The sequence below is a fragment of the Mauremys reevesii genome, linkage group 1 (genome assembly GCF_016161935.1).
Source record: "Mauremys reevesii isolate NIE-2019 linkage group 1, ASM1616193v1, whole genome shotgun sequence".
NCBI lineage: Eukaryota > Metazoa > Chordata > Testudines > Geoemydidae > Mauremys > Mauremys reevesii.
The window spans coordinates 209,701,842-209,725,535 of NC_052623.1; the positions used below are offsets into that span (position 1 = coordinate 209,701,842).

A 23,694-nucleotide genomic window follows, 5' to 3' on the forward strand; every position below is an offset into this window, starting at 1 on the left:
TTTATTTAACTAAAACAACAGTGTTCGGTATTCTGGATTTTTTTCTTCAACAGCAAACATCTATTTTAACAAAACAAGCATATGTCCCTCGCTTTTCAGGTTTATCTCCAGACTTCTCCTTGTCCAGATCTATTCTGCCTCCAACAATCTTCTATTCATTGAACTTTTTGAAACTTTGCACTTTTAGAGAGAGGTAAGGGATTGACTCTGTGTACACAAATTTGCAGAGGGACAATAGGGTTGAGGTCTGTTATTTCTCACCTCTCTATATTATTTATTTATTTAAAAACATTTTTGCTGTTAACAAGCATGTTACCTCTGGAGAGAGAAATCCACAGTTTGAGAACATCAAAACTAAGCATCTCTGATGTATCTTCTAGGTTGAGCACAGAGTCCCAATTGGGTAGATTGAAAGATTAACCTAAATAATCTCTACAGAAGCCTGTGGAACCCCATAAGATTGGGTCCCTAATCCATGAACTATTGGAACTCATTTACCAAAATTTTCTTAAACATTACATGAATGTATTATCTCATGCTATAGAATTAGACTTTATAATCCCTATTCCATCTTTGAGCTATGATGTATCTTAATTAAAACTATCTTTAGATAGGTTTTTTCCTCAAAAAGCATTTTATAAAAAAAATCTAATTTAAATTAAAAAAAATCAATTTTTTTTTAAATCATTGATTTTTATCCACCCTGCTTTATTTTGTGGTTGCTCAACACAAGATAGACTTGCCACCTTCCTAACTGCTGAAAGCAGATGAATGTCAAGGCTGAAGCCAGTAATGAGGCTTATACAATCATACTGCACTGTTGAAGGATCAGTGCTTGGAGGTGAATAACCTGAAACACGCTCTCTCTCTTCCCTAACTCAGACAACAGTGTTCACTGGAAAGAGACTCTATAGTGTAAGGTGGGCATGTGTCAAGATGCTTTTTAAGGAAGTGCAGCAAAGGATTGTTTCTTTTTCCTATTTCTTTGGAAACTCGGTCATTTCAATAGCATTCTTTCATTTGTTGTACAAGAAGAAGCACAGATCATTTCAGTTTATAACAAAATAGAAATCTGTTGGCAAGCAGGATCTTTGACTGTGACCGAAAGGTCCTTCCAGAGAGAATTTCAATGTTTTGCTGGTGCATTCGTGAACATTTGAGGAGAACAGGTGAGGTGTAAGAAGCCTGGAAAAAGCAAATATTTAAAAAAGGATTAAACAGAAGTCAGGATGCTGTTAACTGGGTAAAATATTAGAGGTGACAACACAGAAACCTATATATAAAAACAACATGATGGCCAGTTAACCACATGTTTTTGTAGAGGACAAAGAAAGCTGATAAATCTTATGCACAATTACAGCTCTGGTGGAAAAGGAAAATGTATCTGGTATAGTCCCACACAGAAAACTAAGCTGTTATCTGGTGAGTATGGATAACACAAAATTGGCTAACACAGACCATGAAGAAAGAGAAATTTATGATCATCACAAATACTAAGCTGGAGAAAGGTAATTACTGAGGATTAGCACAGGGCACTCTTCCTTTTATTCCCTCCTCCCCACTAACAAACTAAAAAAAAATACAAGTAATTGTAAACTAATCAGTGTTGTAGATGGTATCACACAAGAAGCTATCACAACACAGCTGAGGTTAGACTGGATGAACATAAACTGGAGATCTTGAGAGAAATAGGCTCATTAAAAAGGGGCAGAGAGTGAATGTAGGTAAATAGAACAATACAGTTGAAGGAAAGCATTGGCTAGCACAAGTACAAAATCGGAGGCTGTGTAGAGGAAAAACTGGGGGCGACACCATCTCCACGTCAGTAAAGAGCTTATCATGCAATGCAGCTGCAATAAAAAATACAACAGTAACTCTAGGGATGTACGGTGCAGCTGAACACACGTTTGTTGATGAAGTTCTTCTAGCTAGCCATACTTAATAATGACCAAAGTAGGGGGCACCGCATTGGAAAAAGGACACTGATAAATAAGGAAGAGAGCCCAGAAAAGCACAGCACTGGATGACGGAAGAGTGAGACAATATGCCCCAGGAGGGAGAAGGCTAAGAGGACATCACCACCTAGGAGACAAATGGAAAAAGAGGGTGACCACCTACCCACATCTGAGAAGTGATAACTCCATCTTCTGATCCTGGTTATCAAGCTGAGAAGGGAAATCGTACTACGGGTAGCAGGTTATTTTCTAGTCCTGGCTTCCCTCCACCCAAGGATGGTTCCTCAAATGCAGTAAAAATCATCCCCATGTACTTAAGATAGCAATCCAATATTTTACCAGTATGATGTTGGCATTATCGACAACCCTTGGATTTAAAATACAGTTCCTGGTGTTCTGACAGCTATCCGATCACGCTAACTAGCTAACTCACCATCACACTGAACATAAGAATGGCCATACTGGGTCAAACCAATGGTCCATCTAGCCCAGTATCCTGTCTTCTGACAGTGCCAGAAGCAATGCCAGGTGCTTCAGAGGGAATGAACAGAACAGGCAATTGAGTGATCCATCCCCTTTAGCCCACTCCCAGCTTCTGTCAAACAGAGGTGAGGGACACTTCAGAGCATGGTGTTGCATCTTTGCTCATCCGGGCTAATAGCCATTGATGGACCTAGCCTCCATGAATTTATCTAGTTCTTTTTTGAATCCTGTTACAGTCTTGACCTTCACAACATCCTCTGGCAAAGAGTTCCACAGGTTGACTCTGTGTTGTGTGATGAAACAAACTTGCTTTTGTTTGTTTTAAAGCTGCTGCCTCTTAATTTCATTGGGTGAACCCTAGTTCTTGTGTTGTGAGGAGTAAATAACACTTATTCACTATCTCCACACCAGTCATGCTTTTCTAGACCTCTATCATGTCCCCCCATTTTTATAGACCTCTATCATGTCCCTGCTTTTTCTATCATGTCCCCCCTTAGTCATTTCTTTTCCAAGCTGAAAAGTCCCAGTCCCACTGGGTATGAAATACATATAACAGACAGCATCACTGTGTGTTCTGTACAGGGGCGGCTCTAGGCAGCGGGGGGCGGGCGCGGGGAGCTTTGGGGGGGTGGGCTGGCGCTCCGCTGGAGCCCCCCGGGCCGCATGCGGCCGGGGGTCCACCGAGGCCGGGGCAGACGGCGGCGTGCGCGCGGCTGGTCCGTCTTCTCCCGCCTCCCGCCCGCCCGCATGGCTGGGCAGGGCGGTCCCGCGGCGGGTCCCGGGCTGGACCCCGCTGCCGCCGCGGGCGGCGGCCGCGCAGCAAGCCGCAAATGCCGCCCCCCTCAGGATGCCGGAGGGAGGAGGACCCCCGCGCGGGGACTGGGGGGCGGCAGCGCCGCGCCGCTGCTTGGGCAGCCCTACTTTGTAGCCCGCCCTGGTTCTGTACACCACTTGTTGGAATATGCTATCACTCTTGATTTATTGCTCCTGAAGACAGCGCAGCTAAAAAAGTGTTAAGATGTAATGGACAGAGAGGAATGGGGAAAAGTCTACCCCCAAGTGATGTATGTAAAACCTGCTTCTCTCATGGTCAGTTTGCTAGCTTGAGTTCCTGCAGAACATTTGCCTCTGATCAGCTGTGTGTACACATTAGAGGGAGGGGTAAGCAAGGAGACAGCCTAGGTTCCCATACTTGTGGCTCTTCTACAACAATACATACACAGGCCTTCCAATTTGGGACGAGATTGTGCATGCTGCTCAGGCAGCTGGTACGTGCCTGCAAACACCCATGTGCTGTACACCATGAACTCTAGGAAAGACACCACCTTGGCTTTTCTGCAGGTTCTGTGCTGCCACATCAACAGAGTGCAGGCTGGGGAGCAGCTATATGCTAGTTTCAGTGCCTCCATACTAAGATGTTGCACTGAAAGCACCCAGCACAGAAAGGGGCCCTGCACACTCAGATTCTCCCTCCTTCATTGGGGAGTCAGCAGTTAAGCAGGGTACGTGAGGAAATCTGTGCCTTTGGCAGAATCAGCAAAAAAAGCAAAAAGTCTTTTTTTTGGTAGATTAGTGTTTGTGCCACTGTGATAAGCACTTGTGACTGTGGTGTTTGCTGGTTCCCGCTAAATCTCCCCAGGCTGGGGGGTGAGACTGTTCTCAGCCAGAAGCCTCCTCATTATCAACCTGACAGCTCCACACCTGATGGAAACATGCCATGTATTGGGCCTTAGGCCTTGTTATTGTCTCCACAGCCTTGTCAAGAGTGGTGGTGAGCTACTGCTCCTTTAGGTAGCATGTTGCTGATGCTTCTCCCAGTCCTACTTCCAGAATTGCCTCTGCTTTCTGGTCAGGGATGTGATGTCCCTCAGAAGCCTACCAGAAGGGCTGCTGCATAGGATGGAGCTGCAGTCAGGGTATTACAACCCCCAGATGCTACTTGATTTAAAGTATCAGAGGGGTAGCCGTGTTAGTCTGGACCTGTAAAAGCAGCAAAGAATCCTGTGGCACCTTATACACTAACAGACGTTTTGCAGCATGAGCTTTCGTGGGTGAAAAAAAAAGCATGAGCTTTCTCTTGCATCCGACGAAGTGGGTATTCACCCACGAAAGCTCATGCTGCAAAACGTCTGTTAGTCTTTAAGGTGCCACAGGATTCTTTGCTGCTTTTACTTGATTTAAGTACTTGTCAAAGGCCATAGGGATTTTCATTTCTGACGTATTGCAATGCTAACCTGAAAGGACACACTGAGGTAGCCTGCCAATAGTCTGAGGGTCCTTAAAAGGACAATTTAGGACTCAAGGGGAAGGGTGGGGTGAGACAAAATTTGTCAGAGAGATGTTCTTTGAGCCTAGAAATCCAGGCTCATCTTGTACTTTATTGCTCTCTTTAGAGAACTGTGATCTAGTGGTCTATGCCCAAAGCTGGGAGCCAGAAATTTCAGTCACTGACACCCTGTGTAATCTGTGCACCTCTGTGAGCCTCATTTTCCTTGTCTAAATAACTGGGATAATACTTGCCTCTCTCTCCTGGGTGTTGAGAATTAAATGCTTTCCAAGTGCTTTCAAGGTGCAACTGCACATCTATGTGCTAAATATTACTTTATTATAAGTATCGTCATAGTCTTGTGCAACTGCCCTGCGCTGGCAGGCAACTCTAGTTCCGCTCTGTCCCACCTTGCTGTTGAGGATGCTGGAACAGGTCTCATTTAAGATCAAAGGGATTAGCACAGCATGATGCATCAGAAAATGATCCCTGCAGCTATGCTGGCCAGGGTCCCATGCATGATGGCACCCGCCCCCCAGCTCAGGTAGAAATGCTGACTAGCAGAGCAGCTATCTGGCCGCTTATTGATCCAGGAAGAAAAATACATGAGGTTGTGGCATAAGGGCTTTATTGGTGCTTTTAGGATGACCTGCATAATGCACAAGTGGAAAAGCACTTTGTGAACAATACAATTATTCCAAACTTGATGCAAGTACAACTTTCATCCTGCCCCAAACCATCATGTATTCAAACATGCCACTGGGTCAAAGAAATCCAGTTTAGGGGTGTTTGAGTAAGATTACAAATGGTATTGGAGCAAAATTTCATACCCACCTTCCTGAAAAGCCAGCTCCCATCAGTACCATGAGCCCCCCCGTACAGGAATCTGAAGGAGAGGGAATTTATAACCAATGTATTTGGAAATCTCTTAAAAATTACACACAATAATTCCCTTTCACATACTGCCAGCATTTCAAGGGCTGATATTTCACTGGGCTAGAAGCAAGTGACGTTCACTCATCCAGGACTGAATATTGCCCAGCCTGAGCCACAGGCCAAAGACATTTTTGAGGAAATCCGGTAACAGTCACCTGGGAGGCTTTTTTTCTGGGAACACTTTACACAAGAGCTGTTTGAAGCTCTGATGTTACAGTAAGTTCTGGGAGGGACTGTTTAGCAGGTGAAGCTGTCAAAGTTGCATGATAAATGCATTTCAGCAGATAGCTATTGCCACCACATGTTTGATGGCTGCAAACACATTCAGAGACACATTATACACCAGATCCTCATCTGCAGTAAGTTGGTGTTGATCCAGATACTCAGTTGGGTGTAAATCACTGTGAAAATCAAATGCTGCTACCATTCCAAAGAGTGCAGTTTACATGCTAACAGAATTTGGGGAGAGAAAGTCCAACTCTCCTGACCAGCATCGCCATGCTAGGGTTGGGAAAAACTACCAACCAGAGGATATTTTAGAGGTTACTATCCAACCATGACTCTTCTCTGGACTCAGGAAGATGCAGAGAGTGTTCTGTCATGCTGATCATAATACAAAAAAATTGGCTTCCCCATCTCAGTTCTGATCAGGACAGTATCCTGAATTTTCAGCTATTGCATTATAAAGACACAGATTTAATGTTGCTATGTAACAATAACACTTCAGCACCGTCAGAAGTGACAGTGATTATGTAACAAGGCCCTAAAGTGGGTTGTTTGTAGGGACTATACCTGGACTCTCTGGATTTTGAAGTCTGAGCGGCTACTACCTGAGCTAACTGATCAGGTCCACTGGCTTGAAGGCACTATGACTCAAATTCAAACAGACACTATAACTGGTCTAGCCACTAGAGGGGGACAAAACGCCACACCGTATTACCATGCAATTATAACCTGCACTAACTTGTGTAACCTTTTTAAATCTCATGCTATGTCTACAATCAGCTAACAGCTCACCACTGTAAGAGTGGCTTTGAATAATGTATTTATAAGGACAAACGTTTTGCAGAAAAGTGTCATTGTCAGTGTGGGTGCCCTGTGTGAAATGGCAAACCCATTCCCATGCTGCTCTGATACTGGTTTAATGATTAGAAGAACTTTGCTGCTCAGGGTCCCAGTGCTTCTCAAAAGTGGCCAGGGGTTTTTCCTGTGTCCACTACAGCTTCTTGTGCAGAGATTGGGGAGGGGGCAAAGCAGTGGCTCCTCCCTGCAGCGCTCAGGGGTGGGCTTCAGCCCCCCTCCCCTGGTTCAGCCAGAGGCTCCGGCAGCAGGCTTCACCCTCCCTCACCCTAACTTCAGGGCTTTGGGTTTCAGCCACCCCCACGGTAGCAGGGCTCTGGCTGTGGGCTCTGGGCTTCAGCCCCCCACTCCAGCTATGCGGCTCTGGGCTTCTGCAGGGCCGGCCTTACTGGGTGCTGTGGTCCAGAGGCAAGAAGTGGGGGAAGCCCGGGGAAATGGGGAGAAAACAGTGGGAACCGGGGGAGGCGAGGGCACCAAACTATAACTGTACATTATTTTTATTACTGAGTCTGCAAAAAACCCCTACATCAATCAATTACAATGATTTGGACATGTAAATATACATATTTGTTTTTCCTGAAGTATTTAGGAAATATTGTCAGAGCGGCCCCTGGTCTAGACAGTGAATTCTATTGTCAGAGCTACAGGAAATCAGGTTCGCACAATTTCCAACAGAGCCTAATCCTGAAATCTTAATTCGGGCTAAATTCCCCTGGCATAAGAATTTTGTCTGAGTAAGAACTACACAGGTTTGGGTCCAAAGTCATCAAAATAGCTGTGTATGCAAAAGACTATGAAGATGTAACTGAAAGTTATTGAATATTGAACTATATATCAAAATTCCTCTGTAGCTGCAAAAGATTCTCATGAGGATCAAAGACACCGGCCCATCTCAGCAATATAGTGGCTACTAACAGGAGGGTTAAAATGCTGACACTAATTAGCCATTTTTTTAGTATAGTTCACATTTAGGACTTGACCTGAAATGTTTTCCCCCATGTGAGCTCTTCGAAAGCTGTGCTAAGCAAAGCAAGGACAGTGCTTTTTTGAACTCACACTAGTTAATTTCTCATCACCTCTAAGCAACACCTTTTTGTTCCCTGTGCACATCCTACGGCTCATTTGAAAGACAACACCTTCAGCCACACAAACCCCCTGAGAGCATACTGAGGCATTGGCTCAGCACTGACTCGGAGAGAAGAGTGCCCTCTCTTGAATCATCAACACTATTCCATACTTGCACTCCCAAGTTTTCCTTGGAGATCTCTTGGCCAAGCTCTAACACTGCTCAACTTGTAAGTTCATATAAGATCAACACCACACTGGGGTATGTCTCCAGGCCAGTAATGAGGTTTTATAAGTTTCTGACAGCAAGAGACAGAGACAAAGAAGAGAACCACTCTTGGTTGGGCAAAAAGCCAGAGCATTATTTGGTGCCCAAAGCTGGTATAAGGGCATCCACAATAAGAAGTTGTAACTGCTTAGGTGCAGCAGAAATCAATACAAGTGAATCCCTTGGTAATCCTTTTTGGAAGTGCTAATGTATTTTGCATTAGTGAGAAAATCTTGTTTATCCACAATCAGTCAAAATTTGATTGGAAATAAACCTTTCGGATGACGCTACATTTACTGAGCTGATTATTTATCTTTTTCCTAGGCATCTCTAAAACTAGTTAAAGTTTAGAGCTCAACAAAATCAGTGCTGAATGTCTGTGGGGTCCAGAAATTAACTGACCAGGAGGATCTTTAGAAGGTGAGCTTATTCTCATTGTTCCACTTCTTCACACTAGAAATTTGAGTGAAAGACACACAGACACTAGGATGCGTCATTAAAATGAGCTGGGTTAGGACTCAGGTTAGTATTGCCAAAGTGCCCACAGCCAAGACTGAGTTTAAAATGGAGTTGGAATTAAATTATTCCTCATCCACCCCAGGGTCTGTTACTCAAGCTTCTTAATGGAAGGAGTGTAGTTTGAGAGAGAAGGGAGACAGGCAGGCAGGCGCATGTTCTCACCTGAGGCTGCTGTAGCATTTGTAGGGGTTGAAGCAGCTGCTTGATTCCGAGCATGAGCAGGGATGAGGATCGAAGCCAAAGATGGGTTACTTGACAGTTCTGGAGGGGAGGTGGAACAAACAGAGTTAGCTTATAGTCCACACAGAACCTCTGCATGCAGATTAACTCCTTGGGTTTCTCAGCAAATGTAACCATCAATGAAATGCATGCCCTAAACAACAAGGTCACATTACACTTCCATGTATGTCCATGAGCAAGAGGAAGCCACAGTGATATCCAGCATGGGAATTTCCAGAGCAAAGCATCTCTGTACAGTATCAGCTACAAGAAGTGATCATTTCCCAGGGAAAGGAGATGACCGTGGAGTTAGCAAAGCACTGACCAATCCTGGTCCTTGGAAACAGCCTTTTAATACGACTTCATTCTGAGAATCACCCTTTCCCTTCATGAACACACCCACTCACAGTCACCTTAAAGGAGAAGGCTGATGACAACAGTGTGCTGCTTTGGGCATTGACTGTTACAGGTTCTCCAACAGCTCCGGGGAGTCAGTTCCTTGGCTCACAAACTCCATTAGAGACACAAGGTGGGTGAGGTAATAGCTTTTATTGGACCAACTTCTGTTGGCGAGAGAGGCAAGCATTCGAGAGAGGCCACTATACTGCTGAGATGGGACGGTGTCTTTGTCTCTCTCGCCAACAGATGGTCCAATAAAAGGTATTCCCTCACCCACCTTGTCCCTCCAATACCTTGGGATTGACACAGCTACAACTGCACTGCATTAAACTCCACCAGTCAGGGACCTACAAACCCAACACCAGTGACCTAGTTAAGTCTCCTTAAATGCTGCCAAGCAGCCTAGAAGGGCTGATACTTCCTTTGAAGACACAGTGAAAAGCCGAAGGGTTTGATTTTCAGGTCAGTTAAATGGAACACAAAAGTTACTACTGTTCTTTCTAAAAAACGTAACTTAAGAAAAACAGACCAGACAAGCTGCTGAGGCCCCAAATTTAAAATAGATGCAATATGTATTGGAGTAACAGGCATCTTGTAATGGCAACTGGTGGTAACACTATGAGCTAAGTGTGATGGGGTGGAGCCGACTAGGTCATCAAGTGATAATACTGCAGGCTGCCCTGAACGGGATCAGTCTAATACTACACCGAAGCTGGCAGCGGAGCAAAGAGGAAGGAGAATCTCCTGAAGGCTGTTCCAGGAGAGGAAACGATTGTCTCTAAAGGAAGCCACATCCAGATAAAGCAACGGGGAAGTCACCTCAAGGAAGGAGGAGAAAGACAACCCTTTGCAAGAACTCGCCTGGGAGAGATGCGCATGCAGAAAGTAGTTATTAGAAAACCCTGTAAAGAGAGAAAAATCTGTCCTGAAACCAAGTCCAATCATCCCGCAGACACACAGGGTGGTTTTGTACATGACTGTCACTAGCTACTGGGTTTTATCTACTAGGCAGATTAAGGAGCCTATATCTTTTCTGTAACATGTACATTGAATTTAGGGCCTCTAAGGGCTGACGTGGCCGTTTGATTTTTTTCCTTTTCTCAACAAATAATGTAAAAAGAAAAAGTAATTGACTGAGAAGCCAAGCTGGAGAAAGCCCATTTCGACTACTTACTAACCTCTCACCAGTGCACAGTGTTGGGCTGTGCTTCCACAAAATACACAGAAATTCTGACTGGCCATAAACAAACATGAGTCACTGCAATAACTGAAACCAGACCAACACCATCTAACTATGAGCACACGGCTACTAGCCACTCCACGCCCAAAGAAGTTACTCCACTATTCCCCCCCTTCCCCGAGTAATTTCTTAAATCAGTTGGTAGAGGGAACCCACTGTGTATCTTGCTCTTTCTCCAGCTCCTAGTGCAAACAAATATACTGTTCTGTTAGCCACAGGCATGTAATCCAACAGGGAAATGAAGTGGAAATATGGACACTTACCCTACCAAGAGCGCAGTAAAAAGTAATTCATCTTGCTTGACAGAGTACCCCTTGACGGGAGTGTTTTAGAGATAGCAAACCCAGTTAAAATTTATTGCGGCCAAGTGTCGATAGCCAGACTCCCAATGTCTAAAAGGTATGGCTGACCTAGTATAACTACAATGAGTCAACACAGCTTCCATTCCACTGTGATTCTTCCTGCATCCAGACATTAAAGAATTCAGCTCACACTGGCAGAATAGCCACTTTCACTCACTAAGCATCTTCCCACCTGTGGTTCAGGCAGAAAAATCTACTAGAAGTGCAAACATGTTAGAAGCTACACTAGGGAGTAGAGATAATAGGCAGAAGAGGCCCGCACCTTCCCCATTGTATCCAGGAATCTAAACTCAAGATGCTGTGAATATCACAGGATTTTCAACTAGAGAGGGATGGCTCAATTCAGAGAAAATAACTGACCCAAAACAAACTGCAATTTTTTGAAGTTTAATTCAAGATTTGGTTAAAAACTTGATTAAATACGTGTTCTCCCATTTGTGTGTAGCTGCAACACACCTCCTGGTTCTGCCCAGTACTGGACATGCCAAAATACTGCAGGGAATGAATGGCTGGATTTGTGTGATCTGCAGCCTGCCTGCCTCCCCCTCCCTTCTCTCTCAGAAGATTTCCAGCCCAAGATATGAAAAAGAACCTTAACTTCTGGGTGCCTAACTGAATCAAATCCCCAGCTCAGGACTCTGAAGCCCTCTCTGCACTCTGTTATGGCTGCAGGAAGCCTTTGCCTGGAATGCCTTTAGCTTGCAAAGACTTCAGCATCCTCTGTCCACACACAATTGTCCAAGACATCTTACAAGGACTGGCTGCAACAACTGGGACCATGTCTTTAGTTCAGTTCTAGCAGAATCAGTGCAGTTTACAGAGGTATATCCCTATCAAGGAAAAGGAAGTCAAACGTTACAGATGTACCAGTTCAGCTTGTCCTCCTAGCTCCATCCCAATGTAATGTCTAGTGTTTAGAAATAGCCCAGTAGCCTCTGTTCCCAGTATCAATGGGTTAGTTACTTCAGCAATCCCAGAACGCATTGGTAAAACTTCATTTTTAAGACCTGTTTGCTGCATATGCAAGCATTGCTAAACAGTAACAAGGACAAGTGAGAGGACCAAACTTTTCACGCAATTATGTCCCTGCAATAATTTCTTCTCGACATAGACAAGGCCTTCAGAGTTTCAGCCCCCATACATTTCAGGCTGCACCCGCTTCCAAGCCAAGCTATTTTGTCTGAAAGTAAACTGGACCTGCATAGTACTCAGAAGGTTATAGTGCGAAGATTTCTAGTTATGTGGAGACACAGTTAGGTTTCAAATGGAACTTTCTGATTAAAAAAAACGAAGTAAAACTACACTGACTGCTTTTTACTGCCTAAAAAAGACACTGGCAAAATGGCAGCTTTGTGTCAGAGGCAGAAAATCATTTTCTGATCTGCTGGTTCAACTGCAAAACTTCACGCTAGTAATGACTAACACAGCACAGTAGTAACAGGAATATCAGATGCCTCGGTGGGACTGAGCTGATAGGCTCTGTTACAACACTGGTAGTTCAGGGTGGCAAAGATGTGTAAATGATTGTGGATGGAAGTGATCACAGAATCATAGACTATCAGGGTTGGAAGAGACCTCAGGAGGTCATCTAGTCCAACCCCCTGCTCAAAGTGATGTGGGAGGCTGTGCAATTTCAACAATACTAGCAACACTTGGACAGTGTGTGGACAATGCTTTTTACAGATCTAGCAGGACTAAACAGTACAACAATTTCCCCTTGTATTGTATATCGGCCCTGTGTGTGTTGTTAAAACTACATTCCAAATTGGTTTAGCCTGTTCACTTTTTCTCTCTGGGAAGTGTTTTGGTACATCCAATGCAGTGCACTTCCCACATGGGTAGTGTTAATCATGTTAAGTCAAAAGACTACATTTGTGTTTACCCTCCCTGGCAGGGCTTGAACTAATGTAGTAGCATGGTTTAAAAGTTACACTGTACGGACACAAACCTTGCTTCAGTTAGCTGGGTTACAACTGGACACCATGTTCCAAAGCAGGGAGCATGGACAGGACTCTGTTTCAGGCATAAGAAGGTGGATCTTGCACTTACTGCAGAGCAGGCCTCAGTGCCTAAACTGAGCTGAACTGCAATAGGAACGGATTCCTAGCAGGTAACAGTGCATAGGGATTCTTCCCTGCCCTAATGCTAAGAGCTTGCAGCTATTTATGTAGAAGACTACACTACATCACTAACAAGCGTGTACACCACATTTCTTGCACTCCATACTTAACCAAACCAACCCTGAAGACTCCTCAAATGTGAATGGAGAGAATAAATGATGTAAGGGATGCCAGCTTTGCATGTACATTCTTTGGGGGGAAAGGAGGGCAAGGCTGGCTAATTTGGTACTGGTGTGGCTGCAGATAGTTCAACATGATACATTTCAAGGTCATGCTGTGTAATTTTAAAAGTTACTTTCTCAAAAGTTCTTACTCTATTTACTGCTGGATGACAGATGTAGTATTTATAGCCCTGGAGAACCAAGGACTCCATATTTACGCTCCCCCCACCCCCGACCAGGCAGCCTGGGCAGCAGCAATGCAAGCTTTTCCACATTGCTTCCCAACAACCTGCTTCAAACATGATGAACAGGGTCATCTTTAGAAGGCAATTCAGTCTCCCGTGGTCCACTGGGTCCTCAACCTTTGCGGTGAGACTCCAAACAAAGGTGTCACTTGGACAGTGGACACTAGGAATTGGACTGAAGCTGCAAACTTACTTTATGCAATCAGACAGTAACGACTTCCAGTCCCGTGGACTGAGTTTGAATCAATAATGCAAGAGGATAACGATTTCATAACCCTTTCCTCCCCTCCCTCGAAGCTGATGCAGTCCATTTTTGAGAACGATCCCTGGCTATACAACTGGTCCATGTTCTTGCCCCACCTCTTGATTTTACTACTGGGGGGAAATGGCATTTGTATGACAGAATGTTTGGCACAATGCTTCTTCCCAACGGAAGGCTCCTCAATGCTCACAGGCTACCTTGAGTGGTGAAGTTGAAGAGTGCAGGTTTCTCTCGCCCATTGGGTAGTTTGACATTTGGGTCCCGTAGTTCATCGAAGAAAGAGTGCGCACATGCTTCCAGGGGAGTCAGGCGGGCAGTGGGGGTGTACTCCAGCAGACGGCTACATAGTGCGATTGCTTCTGGTGGAGTGCGGGGTCGGAAGACCTACAGAAAAACAAGAGACAGATTGTTTGGACTTGTTTCTTTTTTATTACTGCAGCAAGTCTGAGCAATTAAATCTCTCAGTGCCTAGTGAATTGAAACTAAATGCTATTTGTGCTAATATAATGGGTCCTCATGTGTTGGGATAGGAGAATCCAGCTTCTGGGGTTGAAAAGGTTTAGTGCAAAGGGTTTCGCTGTGTGGGTGAAGGGTGCAATGATAGTGAAAGGCTGCATGGGAGAGCTCAGAAAAACAACTTTAAGAATTAAAGGAAAATTCATTGATCTTATGACAACAAACACAGTGGGTGAAATCAGCCATGCATATGATGGGATGCAAATGAGCAGGATTGACTAAAAGTTAAAATTAAAAAGGTCGCCACCGTTCATTTTGGCAGTAAACAAATGATTTTTTCCCCCTAATGTGGATTTTTGCAGGCAAGTTGGTCAGATTATTGCTATGGATGACACTGTTCAAGTTTGGAAATGAACAGGCGTGGTGCAGAAAAGCTCTCTAATTCAAGTTTACAGGTGCTTCTTCTTCTTGACCTTACTGTGTTAAATGATTCCTATTAACAGGGATAATTCCTGCACATTTGGAGTTTGTGAGAACACTAAAAAGTGGTGAGTGAGAAAGCTATCTGACTCTCTCAGAAGTTTACCTTGAGGATAAAAACCAGAGTTCACAGCAGTTCTTCCTTGAAGTTGTAGTTCAGACCCCTTAAAAATGGTCCTACATAGCCAGAATAACACCCCAAATCTGCCTTCCCCATCTCATTACATTCAAGGCAAAATTGGACAGTCACATCCATGTCCTTAACACCCTGCTCGAGCAGTTTCCGTTCACTCTGTTGCACGTGGAATACAGGCCATGGAGAAGTGCAGTGGGAGGTGGGGTGGGAGTGTTAAATTCTGATGTCAGCATTTTTGATGCAATTGAGCTAATCCAAAATGCTTGTGCACCAATGCAGGTGAACCCAAACCACCTAGCACCAAGGTATGACCTATACATCACATGCTAACTGACTGCAGCGCCAGGCACCTGGATAGACTCTGCTTCGGTAGATTTTAAACTGAAGACATTTATGCTCATATTAATTAAAATGAATCAGGTCACTGACAACAACTGACTGATTTTTTTTCTTTTTAACCCCTTGCTGCCCAGCTGGGTCAGGAGCACCAGAGTTAGTTCTAATGAATTCTGTACTAACTCATCATGTCAGGGAATCCTGACTCCTGGAGCCAAAGAGTTAAGGTACTAAGAGAGCAGAATTTGTTCAGGTTGCTGGGAAGATACTGGGGGCGCTACAGTAATGTAAGAAAAAGCTTCAGTTTGGCACTAAAGCCCAAATGCTGTAGCCACTGCAGTCACAGAACTTCTGCTGACTTCCACGCTTGAAGTAGCTGTGTGTATATTTTTAGGGGGAGGGGTAGATGGAGGTTATTTACATTCTGTGTCAAAACCCATTGCCCCCAGAGTTTGGATTACTGACCACAATACAAGGGTGGTGCAGTGGCATACATTTCCCAAGTTACAGTCCACAAGAGAACAGGACAGTCTCCTTTTATTAAATGAAGATAGAAAACAGAGAGCCACTGAAATCTGCCCTTTAACAAAGGAATCCCTCTGACCTCCCACTCCCTTAAATTCTTTGTCTTTCAGGTCAGTGAACCTCTGTCATCATTTATAGAATTTAAGAAACAACTGCTCAGCCTCTGTCTGGACTGGGAATGAGTCACTCAAGGTAAGCAATTGCTACAATAATCTATACGTCAGAAACTGAAAAACCAAAAACTCCCACACAAATACCTACCCTCCACAAATAAAGAGTAATTAAAAAGTGAAACGTGTGCAGATCTACGCCTATCTAATCATTACCTTCTTGTATGACACGGGGAAAATATTCACCTGGGTGCTAGCTGATGTGTGGCTGTTTGAACCCAACTTTTCCACTTCTAGCTTTTCTCTCTCCTCTTTTCAAGACTAGCCCTAATAATTTGAAAAAATGTTTAAGTACATACCCGCACTCCTGAGGTGAAATGTCCTGTTCCTGACGAGTCCTAAAGATGATAATGCAGTGAAATAATCCAAACAGGGGGAGTCAATCCAAAAGAGAATAGTCCAGCAAGGAAAAATATATCCAATATTATAAGAAATCCATGGCGTGGGGGACATAGAAAATGTTTATACAATTAGAAACTTTAAACATCAGTCTCCATAGCAGCAAGTCCAACTTGACCACAGTGTATGCCAAAAAAATTGATTGTGCAATGGTGAGGCATAGTATAGAAACATTTCTATGTTAATTTATGTTCCAATGCCAGTGCGTTTACTAAAAAAAAAATAACAAAAAAAGTTGAAATCAAAATTCTAACTAGAAAGAAAAGGGTAACTGAGCTGCCATATTAAAGAATTTGCAGTCCTCTCTGTCCTGGATATAAATGTCCATAGACAACGGGGCTGAATTAGTTTGTCTTAGTGTGTGCATCCCTCACACACAGACTACATACATATTTTTCCTCTGTAAATCTGTCCCAGAGACACAATGTGAAAATTTTTTAAAAAACCAATTTATGATTTCTGGTGAAGAGAAAATAAGAAGTTTTAATTTGTATTTTTAATTTGGCTGTCTTAAATTTGTGTGAGCTATGAGTGTATCAGGCCGCCGCGGATTATTCTCCATTTTGGATTGACTTCCCCACCAATGGATTTGTTTTGATGATGTTATCCTCTTTAGGATTCTTCAGGAACTGGACATGTCTCCTCAGGAGTGAGGGTATGGACTTAGTTTTCTCACTTTATTGTGGGATTCTCCCCCTCATACCCTCACACCCATTACTTAAAGCAAAAACCTGCATCTTTTAGCTATAGTAATTCAACACAGTTCCACCTGAAATTCTGACTAATTCACCCACCAAGAACTACACAAAAGGGTACAACATTAAACATTAAGAGCAAGGGACAGTCACAGTTACAGGTGAAGTGCACAACAATATGTATGCCAACACTTAAGCACAATGGGGCGCATCCTGAAAGCTGGGATGGTGTCAGTGCTCTATTGTGCCTAAGTGCCAAGAGGACGGACGTGACTCACCGTTAGCTGTGAACTCCCTCACTTTTATGTTCTGGTGAGACAGTTAAACATTCTTAATGTAGTTTTCAGTGAGGGAATTGATTTAATAAATAATCCGCGGATTATTTTTTAGTCTGCGGACTAAAATTTAGTGCACGGACTAAAATCCGGCCCGTCAGAGTAAAATCTACTTCAATTTACAATACATCTGGGTGAAGGGGGAAAAAAAGCTAAGTTCACAAAGTAAATATAGTTGGGGAGCCTAACATTTAGTATGCAGACTAAATATGGCTGGGCAAAATGCACAGCAAGGCCACAAACAAAAACAAAAAGAACAAAAAAAAAACAAAAAAACAAACCACTGACAGGAACTTTTAAAGTGACCAAATACTACCCCACCTGCGCAGCAATTCATTTTTATAAAATGAAATGACTCCTTTTTTCAAGGTGAGATGTCCACAGAAAGGACAGACTAGTAAATTTCATTTTCAAAAATGAATGTGTTTTGGAGATAAACAAATGCAAAAAAAAGTCTTTACATATAACATTTCTCAAGCAGAATTTGCACTTGCATAACTCAAAAACTAAATTTCCCAAAACAACCATTTTCAGGCGGAGACCTCGCTTGCCAGAGTTTCAGCCACGATCACATTTTTTATGGCTGAGTTACAAATCCCATGAAAATTCTTGTGTAGAATGGACACGTAGATTCATGTGACTAGCCATACAGCTTTTTCCTTCCACTCCCCAATGACTCTATACTATTTCAAAAAGCTGGAATACAATGCTAGTTCTTCCTTTTTTTCAAGTCTGTTGTCGATGTTCAAATGCTAATAAACTTTCATGGCTAAATAGGAAAACCAAGTCTGCTGCCTCTTCCAAATGGCCCCTCCTTCCTCATATACACTGTGATCAATGTGCATTTTACTAATCACTCTCCAGAGACTGGCAATCATTTTAGACCTTTCAAAAACCACTGCCAAGTTAAACGTCTCTAATATGACACATTGTTCCATTCCTCAAAAGGTGAATTAAGAGAGAACTTATGTGAAGTCTTTGTTCACAAGCAGCATATTCACTTTTAATCTTAATTTAAACTAGCTGCAGTTGGTTAACAGTGCTCATGACCTGGCTGAATTTTAAAATCTTTCTATAGTGAGAGTGGGAAGAAAGAGAACAGATGGGGCTTAGGACAGACACACATCTTGCTTTACTCAATCAGCATTCAGCTCTCAAACCAGACCACATGGGGTACTGGCAACGTATTGTTTTAACCAAATGGCTAGTCTGACTTTCAGTCATTGACATTCTTACAACAGACTTTTTTCATGCACAACATGGAACTCTCTTTTCTCTGTATAATTAAGCACCGAATCCAAGACTTGACAATGTTACCCCAACGTGCTTGTCTATCCTCATATGTATTACAAGACATTATTTCATGCCATCAGCCACTATGTGTTTTGCATGCAGATTCTTGCAACTGTTAGCATGCTGTGACACCCAAGAGAGCAGAGGCTTATTAAAAATAACTATGTTGCTATTGTATAAGAACATAAGAATGGCCATATTGGGTCAGACCAATGGTCCATTTAGCCCAATACCCCGTCTTCCGACAGTGACCAATGCCAGGTGTTTCAGAGGGAATGAACAAAACAGGCAATCCTCAAGTGATCCATCCCCTGTCGCCCATTCCCGGCTTCTGGCAAACAGAGTCTAGGGACATTTCAGAGCATGGTTTTGCATCCCTGTCCATCCTGGCTAACAGCCATTGATGGACTCATCAAGTTCTTTTTTGACTCATCTAGTCTTGGCCTTCACTGCATCCTCTGGCAAAGAGTTCCACAGGTTGTGCATTGTGTGAAGAAATACTTCCTTTTGTTTGTTTTAAACCTGCTGCCTCTTAAATTAATTTAGTGACCCTAGTTCTTGTGTTATGAGGAGTAGTAAATAACACTTCCTTATATACTTTCTCCACAATAGTCAAGATTTTATAAACCTCTATCATATCCCCCTTAGTTGTCTCTTTTCCAGGCTGAAAAGTCCCAGTCTTATTAATCTCTCCTCATATGTAAGCTATTCCATATCCCTAATAATTTCTGTTGTTCTCTTCTGTACCTTTTTCCAATTCCAATATATCTTTTTTGAGATGGGGTGACCACATCTTCATGCAATATTCAAGATCTGGGCATACCATGTATTTATATAGAGGCAATATATGGAGGGGAGGGATAGCTCAATGGTTTGAGCACTGACCTGCTAAACCCAGGGCTGTGAGTTCAATCCTTGAGGGGGCCATTTAGGGATCTGGGGCAAAAACCTGTCTGGGGATTGGTCCTGCTTTGAGCAGGGGGCTGGACTAGATGACCTCCTAAGGTCCCTTCCAACCCTGATGTTCTATGATTCTATGTTTGCATTAAGTTAAAAGGGCAAACTCTGTTAAACTTCCTGTGGTTGGAGTCTCTCTCGTCTGTACAGATGTAATGGAGACTGATGATTTCTCCCAAAACAATGTAGTTTTTCATAATTCTTCAAAAGTTCCTCTCTCTCATTTTTTACAATCTGTGTTATGGCTGTGCCATATTTCCATAGTTATTTTGCCCGTGTTTTTTAGTCTAACAGTGAAAATAACTATTTAAAATAAGTAAAAAACCACTAAAGTTTTACTGGCAAGTTCAGGCCATCCTACTCCGTGTGTAAGGGGCAATGGTTTAGTGTCATCTGCAAACGTGCTGAGGGTGCAATCCACACCATCCTCCAGTTCATTAATGAAGATATTGAACAAAACCGGCCCCAGGACCGACCCTGGGGGCACACCGCTTGATACCAGCTGCCAACTAGACTTGGAGCCATTGATCACTACCTGTTGAGCCCGATGATCTAGCCAGCTTTCTATCCACCTTACAGTCCATTCATCCAGCCCATACTTCTTTAACTTCCTGATCACTTTCCTCTCCTCTAAGTGCTTCAGAATTGATTCTTTGAGGACCTGCTCCATGATTTTTCCAGGGACTGAGGTGAGGCCGACTGGCCTGTAGTTCTCCAGATCCTCCTCCTCCTCCTCTTTTTTAAAGATGGGCACTACATTAGCCTTTTTCCAGTCATCCGGGACTTTGCCCGACCGCCATGAGTTTTCAAAGATAATGGCCAATGGCTCTGCAATCATATCCGCCAACTCCTTTAGCACCCTCGGATGCAGTGCATCCGGCCCCATGGACTTGTGCTCGTCCAGCTTTTCTAAATAGTCCTGAACCACTTCTTTCTCCACAAAGGGCTGGTCACCTCCTCCTCATATTGTGCTGCCCAGTGCAGTAGTCTGGGAGCTGACCTTGTTCATGAAGACAGAGGCAAAAAAGCATTGAGTATATTAGCTTTTTCCACATCCTCTGTCACTAGGTTGCCTCCCCCATTCAGTAAGGGGCTCACACTTTCCTTGACCACCTTCTTGTAGGCCAATTCATAAGATTAATGACAAAAGAATACAAAAGAAATAGAACAAAATTATTTATGTCCCACAAACATTTTTATATCAATTAGGATGAGAATGAACAGAATGAATAATCTATTTGATTGTTTGATGATCTCCCCTCAAAACTATAGTCTGAACATGAATTTTGGAAGCTGTAGAAGCAGAACAGAATCTGCATAAATCCTGGGAAAAAGTGAGGATAGCAACAGCGGGAAGGAAAGGTGGTAGCAATAGAGAGATATAGCTAGTACCAGCAAGAGGAGAGAGAAAAGCTCACAGATGAGACTGTGCTATTTGACCTCAAGCCCAGACTGAGGGGAAAAGAACAAGGCTGGCCTGCAGCTAACACAAAAGGTCCCAAGTTCCAGGCTCAGTCATTAGGATACTATTTAAATGTGCATACATAGAGAGATAAAAGCTAGTAAGAAAATAGGTTTATAATAATACAGTACTTTGGCAAATCCTTCATTCTGGTATTAGTTCTCCACTGTACTATATGAAGAACACATTCCTAAAGACAGCATCCACCAACCTAGTCTATAATGCCTCCTGAATGTTTACACAGATGGTCAGATTACTGTCCTGCACAGCTCCAAAATGAAAACCAGGCTGCACCAATAAGCTTGGAGAAATATCAGAAGGGCTCAATCCCAGCAATACAAGATTCCTGGATGCAGTTCATCTTAAGTGGTAACTATCTTCTCCAGTCATATAAACTAATTATAAACTTATAAATACATTCATGGAGGATAGGTCTATCAATGGTTATTAGCTGAGATGGTCACGGATACAACCCCATGCTCTGGGTGTCCCTAAACCTCCAACTGCCAGAAGCTGGAACTGGAAAACAGGGGATGATCACTAGAAATTGCCCTGTTTTGTTCATTCCCTCTGAAGCATCTGCGCAACTGGCCACTATTGGAAGACAGGATACTGAGGTAGATAGACCATTGGTCTGAGTCAGTGTGGCTCCACTTATGTTCTTAGGGGCTTGCTCACAGGGAAGGAAAAACACTGCTTCATAAATTATGCGAAAATCAGAGGGCATCTTAGAGGTATGAGAATAGACCATAACCTGTGCCTACTACTACTTTGCTGTGAAGGAATACAATCCCCTTCAAAAACAGAACTTGGTCTCTTGTACTCTTTTCATTTTTCATTTCCACTACCAAAATGACTCTCGTCCATCATCATCACACCACTGGCCTGAAGATTCTATGGGCAGTTAATGAAACTACTCTTTGGAGCACACCCAAATTTAATAGATTACTGTTTTATGTGAGAAAATTGACTTCACGTGTGAAAGTCTTGCAAGGGACAGTTATCCCAAGACACCAGAAAGACTAGGATGACTATAAATAACACCACATGCCAAAAGATAGTGTGCACATTCTGGTGAATTTTACCACCTATAACTAGGGCTTTGTGTCTGTCATGGAGGTCGCCGAAGTCATGGATTCGGTGACTTTCCACGACCTCCGTAACTTTTGCAAAGGCCAGTGTGGCTGACCCCAGGGCTGCTCAAGCAGCTGGCCCTCAGGACAGCCACACCAGCCGCTGCTCCGGCAGCCCTAGACAGCGGTCCCCAGTCGACTGGAGTAGCTGTGGTCTGCTGGTCTGGGTAGCGATCCCGCTGGCCGGCTGCAGCAGCTGTGGTCCCTGTCAGCTGGTGCTGCTGGCCCTGGGTGCTCCCCCAGATTTAATCACAGGTATTTTTAATATAAGTTATGAGCAGGTCAAGGACCATGAATTTTTGTTTATTGCCCGTGCCCTGTCCATGACTTGTTCTAAAAATACACACAATTAAATCATAGTCTTACCTATAACCCATATAAACATCAGCCATCCTCACAACAGTCCTGTGTGGTAGAAAGAATTATCTCCATTTTATAGAGATGGAAGTACAGCAGTCAGGTGAAATGATTTGACTAAAGGAACAAAGCCCATACCTCTCATGCTACTGTGCTACCCTCATGGCCAGAAGTCACACTGGTAGCTCAGTAGAGAAGCTAGCTCTGCTGTAGGCAGCTGGCCGGGAAGGCGCTTCTGGTGACAGCAGAGTCCCCACACCAATAAAATGATCAAGGGTCCATGCAGAAATCAAAAGAGCTGTAAATATGGTTTACATTCACCCTAGTGATTAGCCTTCGACAGCTTAAGGGATTGTAAATAACCTGTCAAGTATCAGGGGGTAGCCGTGTTAGTCTGTCTCCACAAAAACAACAAGGAGTCTGGTGGCATCTTAAAGACTAACAAATTTATTTGGGCGTAAGATTTCGTGGGTAAAAAACCATAAGATACAACTGAAGTTGCTCCAATCCCTCAGACAGAGACAAACGCCTACAAGATCTTTATCAAGCATTCTTAAAACTACAATACCCACCTGAGGAAGTGAGGAAACAGAGCGAGATGAGTACCCAGAAGTCACCTACTACAGGACAGGCCCAACAAGGAAAATAACAGACCACCACTGGCCATCACATACAGCCCCCAGCTAAAACCTCTCCAGCACATCATCAACTATCTACAACCTATTCTGGAAAATGATCTCTCACTCTCACAGACCTTGGGAGACAGGCCAGTCCTTGCTTACAGACAGCCCCCCAACCTGAAGCAAATACTCACCAGCAACTACACACCACACTACAGAAACGCTAACCCAGGAACCAATCCCTGTAGCAAACCTTGTTGCCTACTCTGTCCCCATATCTACTCTAGTGACTCCATCAGAAGACCCAACCGCATGAGTCACACCATCAGAGGCTCATTCACCTGCACATCTACTAATGTTATATATGCCATCATGTGCCAGCAGTGCCCCTCTGCCATGTACACTGGCCAAACTGGACAGTCCCTACGTAAAAGAATAAATGGACACAAATCGGACATCAGGAATGGTGATATACAAAAGCCAGTAGGAGAACATTTCAATCTCCCTGGACATTCTATAACAGATTTAAAAGTAGCTATACTTAAACAAAAAAACCTTCAGAAACAGACTTCAAAAAGAAACATTCATTTGCTAATTTAACACCATTAATTTGGGCTTGAATAGGGACTGGGAGTGGCTGGCTCATTAAAAAAGCTGCTTTGCCTCTCCTGGAATTGACACCTCCTCATCAATTATTGGGAGTGGACTACATTCACCCTGATCGAAATGGCCCTGTCAACACTGGTTCTCCATTTGCGAG

At 43.5% G+C, this 23,694-nt stretch overlaps 1 protein-coding gene across 5 annotated transcripts in view; it reads right to left on the reverse strand.

Annotated features, from left to right (window-relative positions):
- The window catches only part of GSK3B (glycogen synthase kinase 3 beta), a 245,147-nt gene that overhangs the window by 6,087 nt on the left and 215,366 nt on the right, over window positions 1–23,694 (reverse strand). For 2 of the 5 annotated variants that reach the window (XM_039535606.1, XM_039535597.1), the window contains exons 9-11: window positions 15,983–16,021; window positions 13,778–13,964; window positions 8,735–8,833 (exon numbers count right to left, since the gene is read on the reverse strand). In XM_039535606.1, the coding sequence (XP_039391540.1) occupies window positions 8,735–8,833; window positions 13,778–13,964; window positions 15,983–16,021 (325 nt within the window). The remainder of the gene's footprint in view (window positions 1–8,734; window positions 8,834–13,777; window positions 13,965–15,982; window positions 16,022–23,694) is intronic. The other 3 variants (XM_039535621.1, XM_039535612.1, XM_039535629.1) reach the window with 2 other exon arrangements.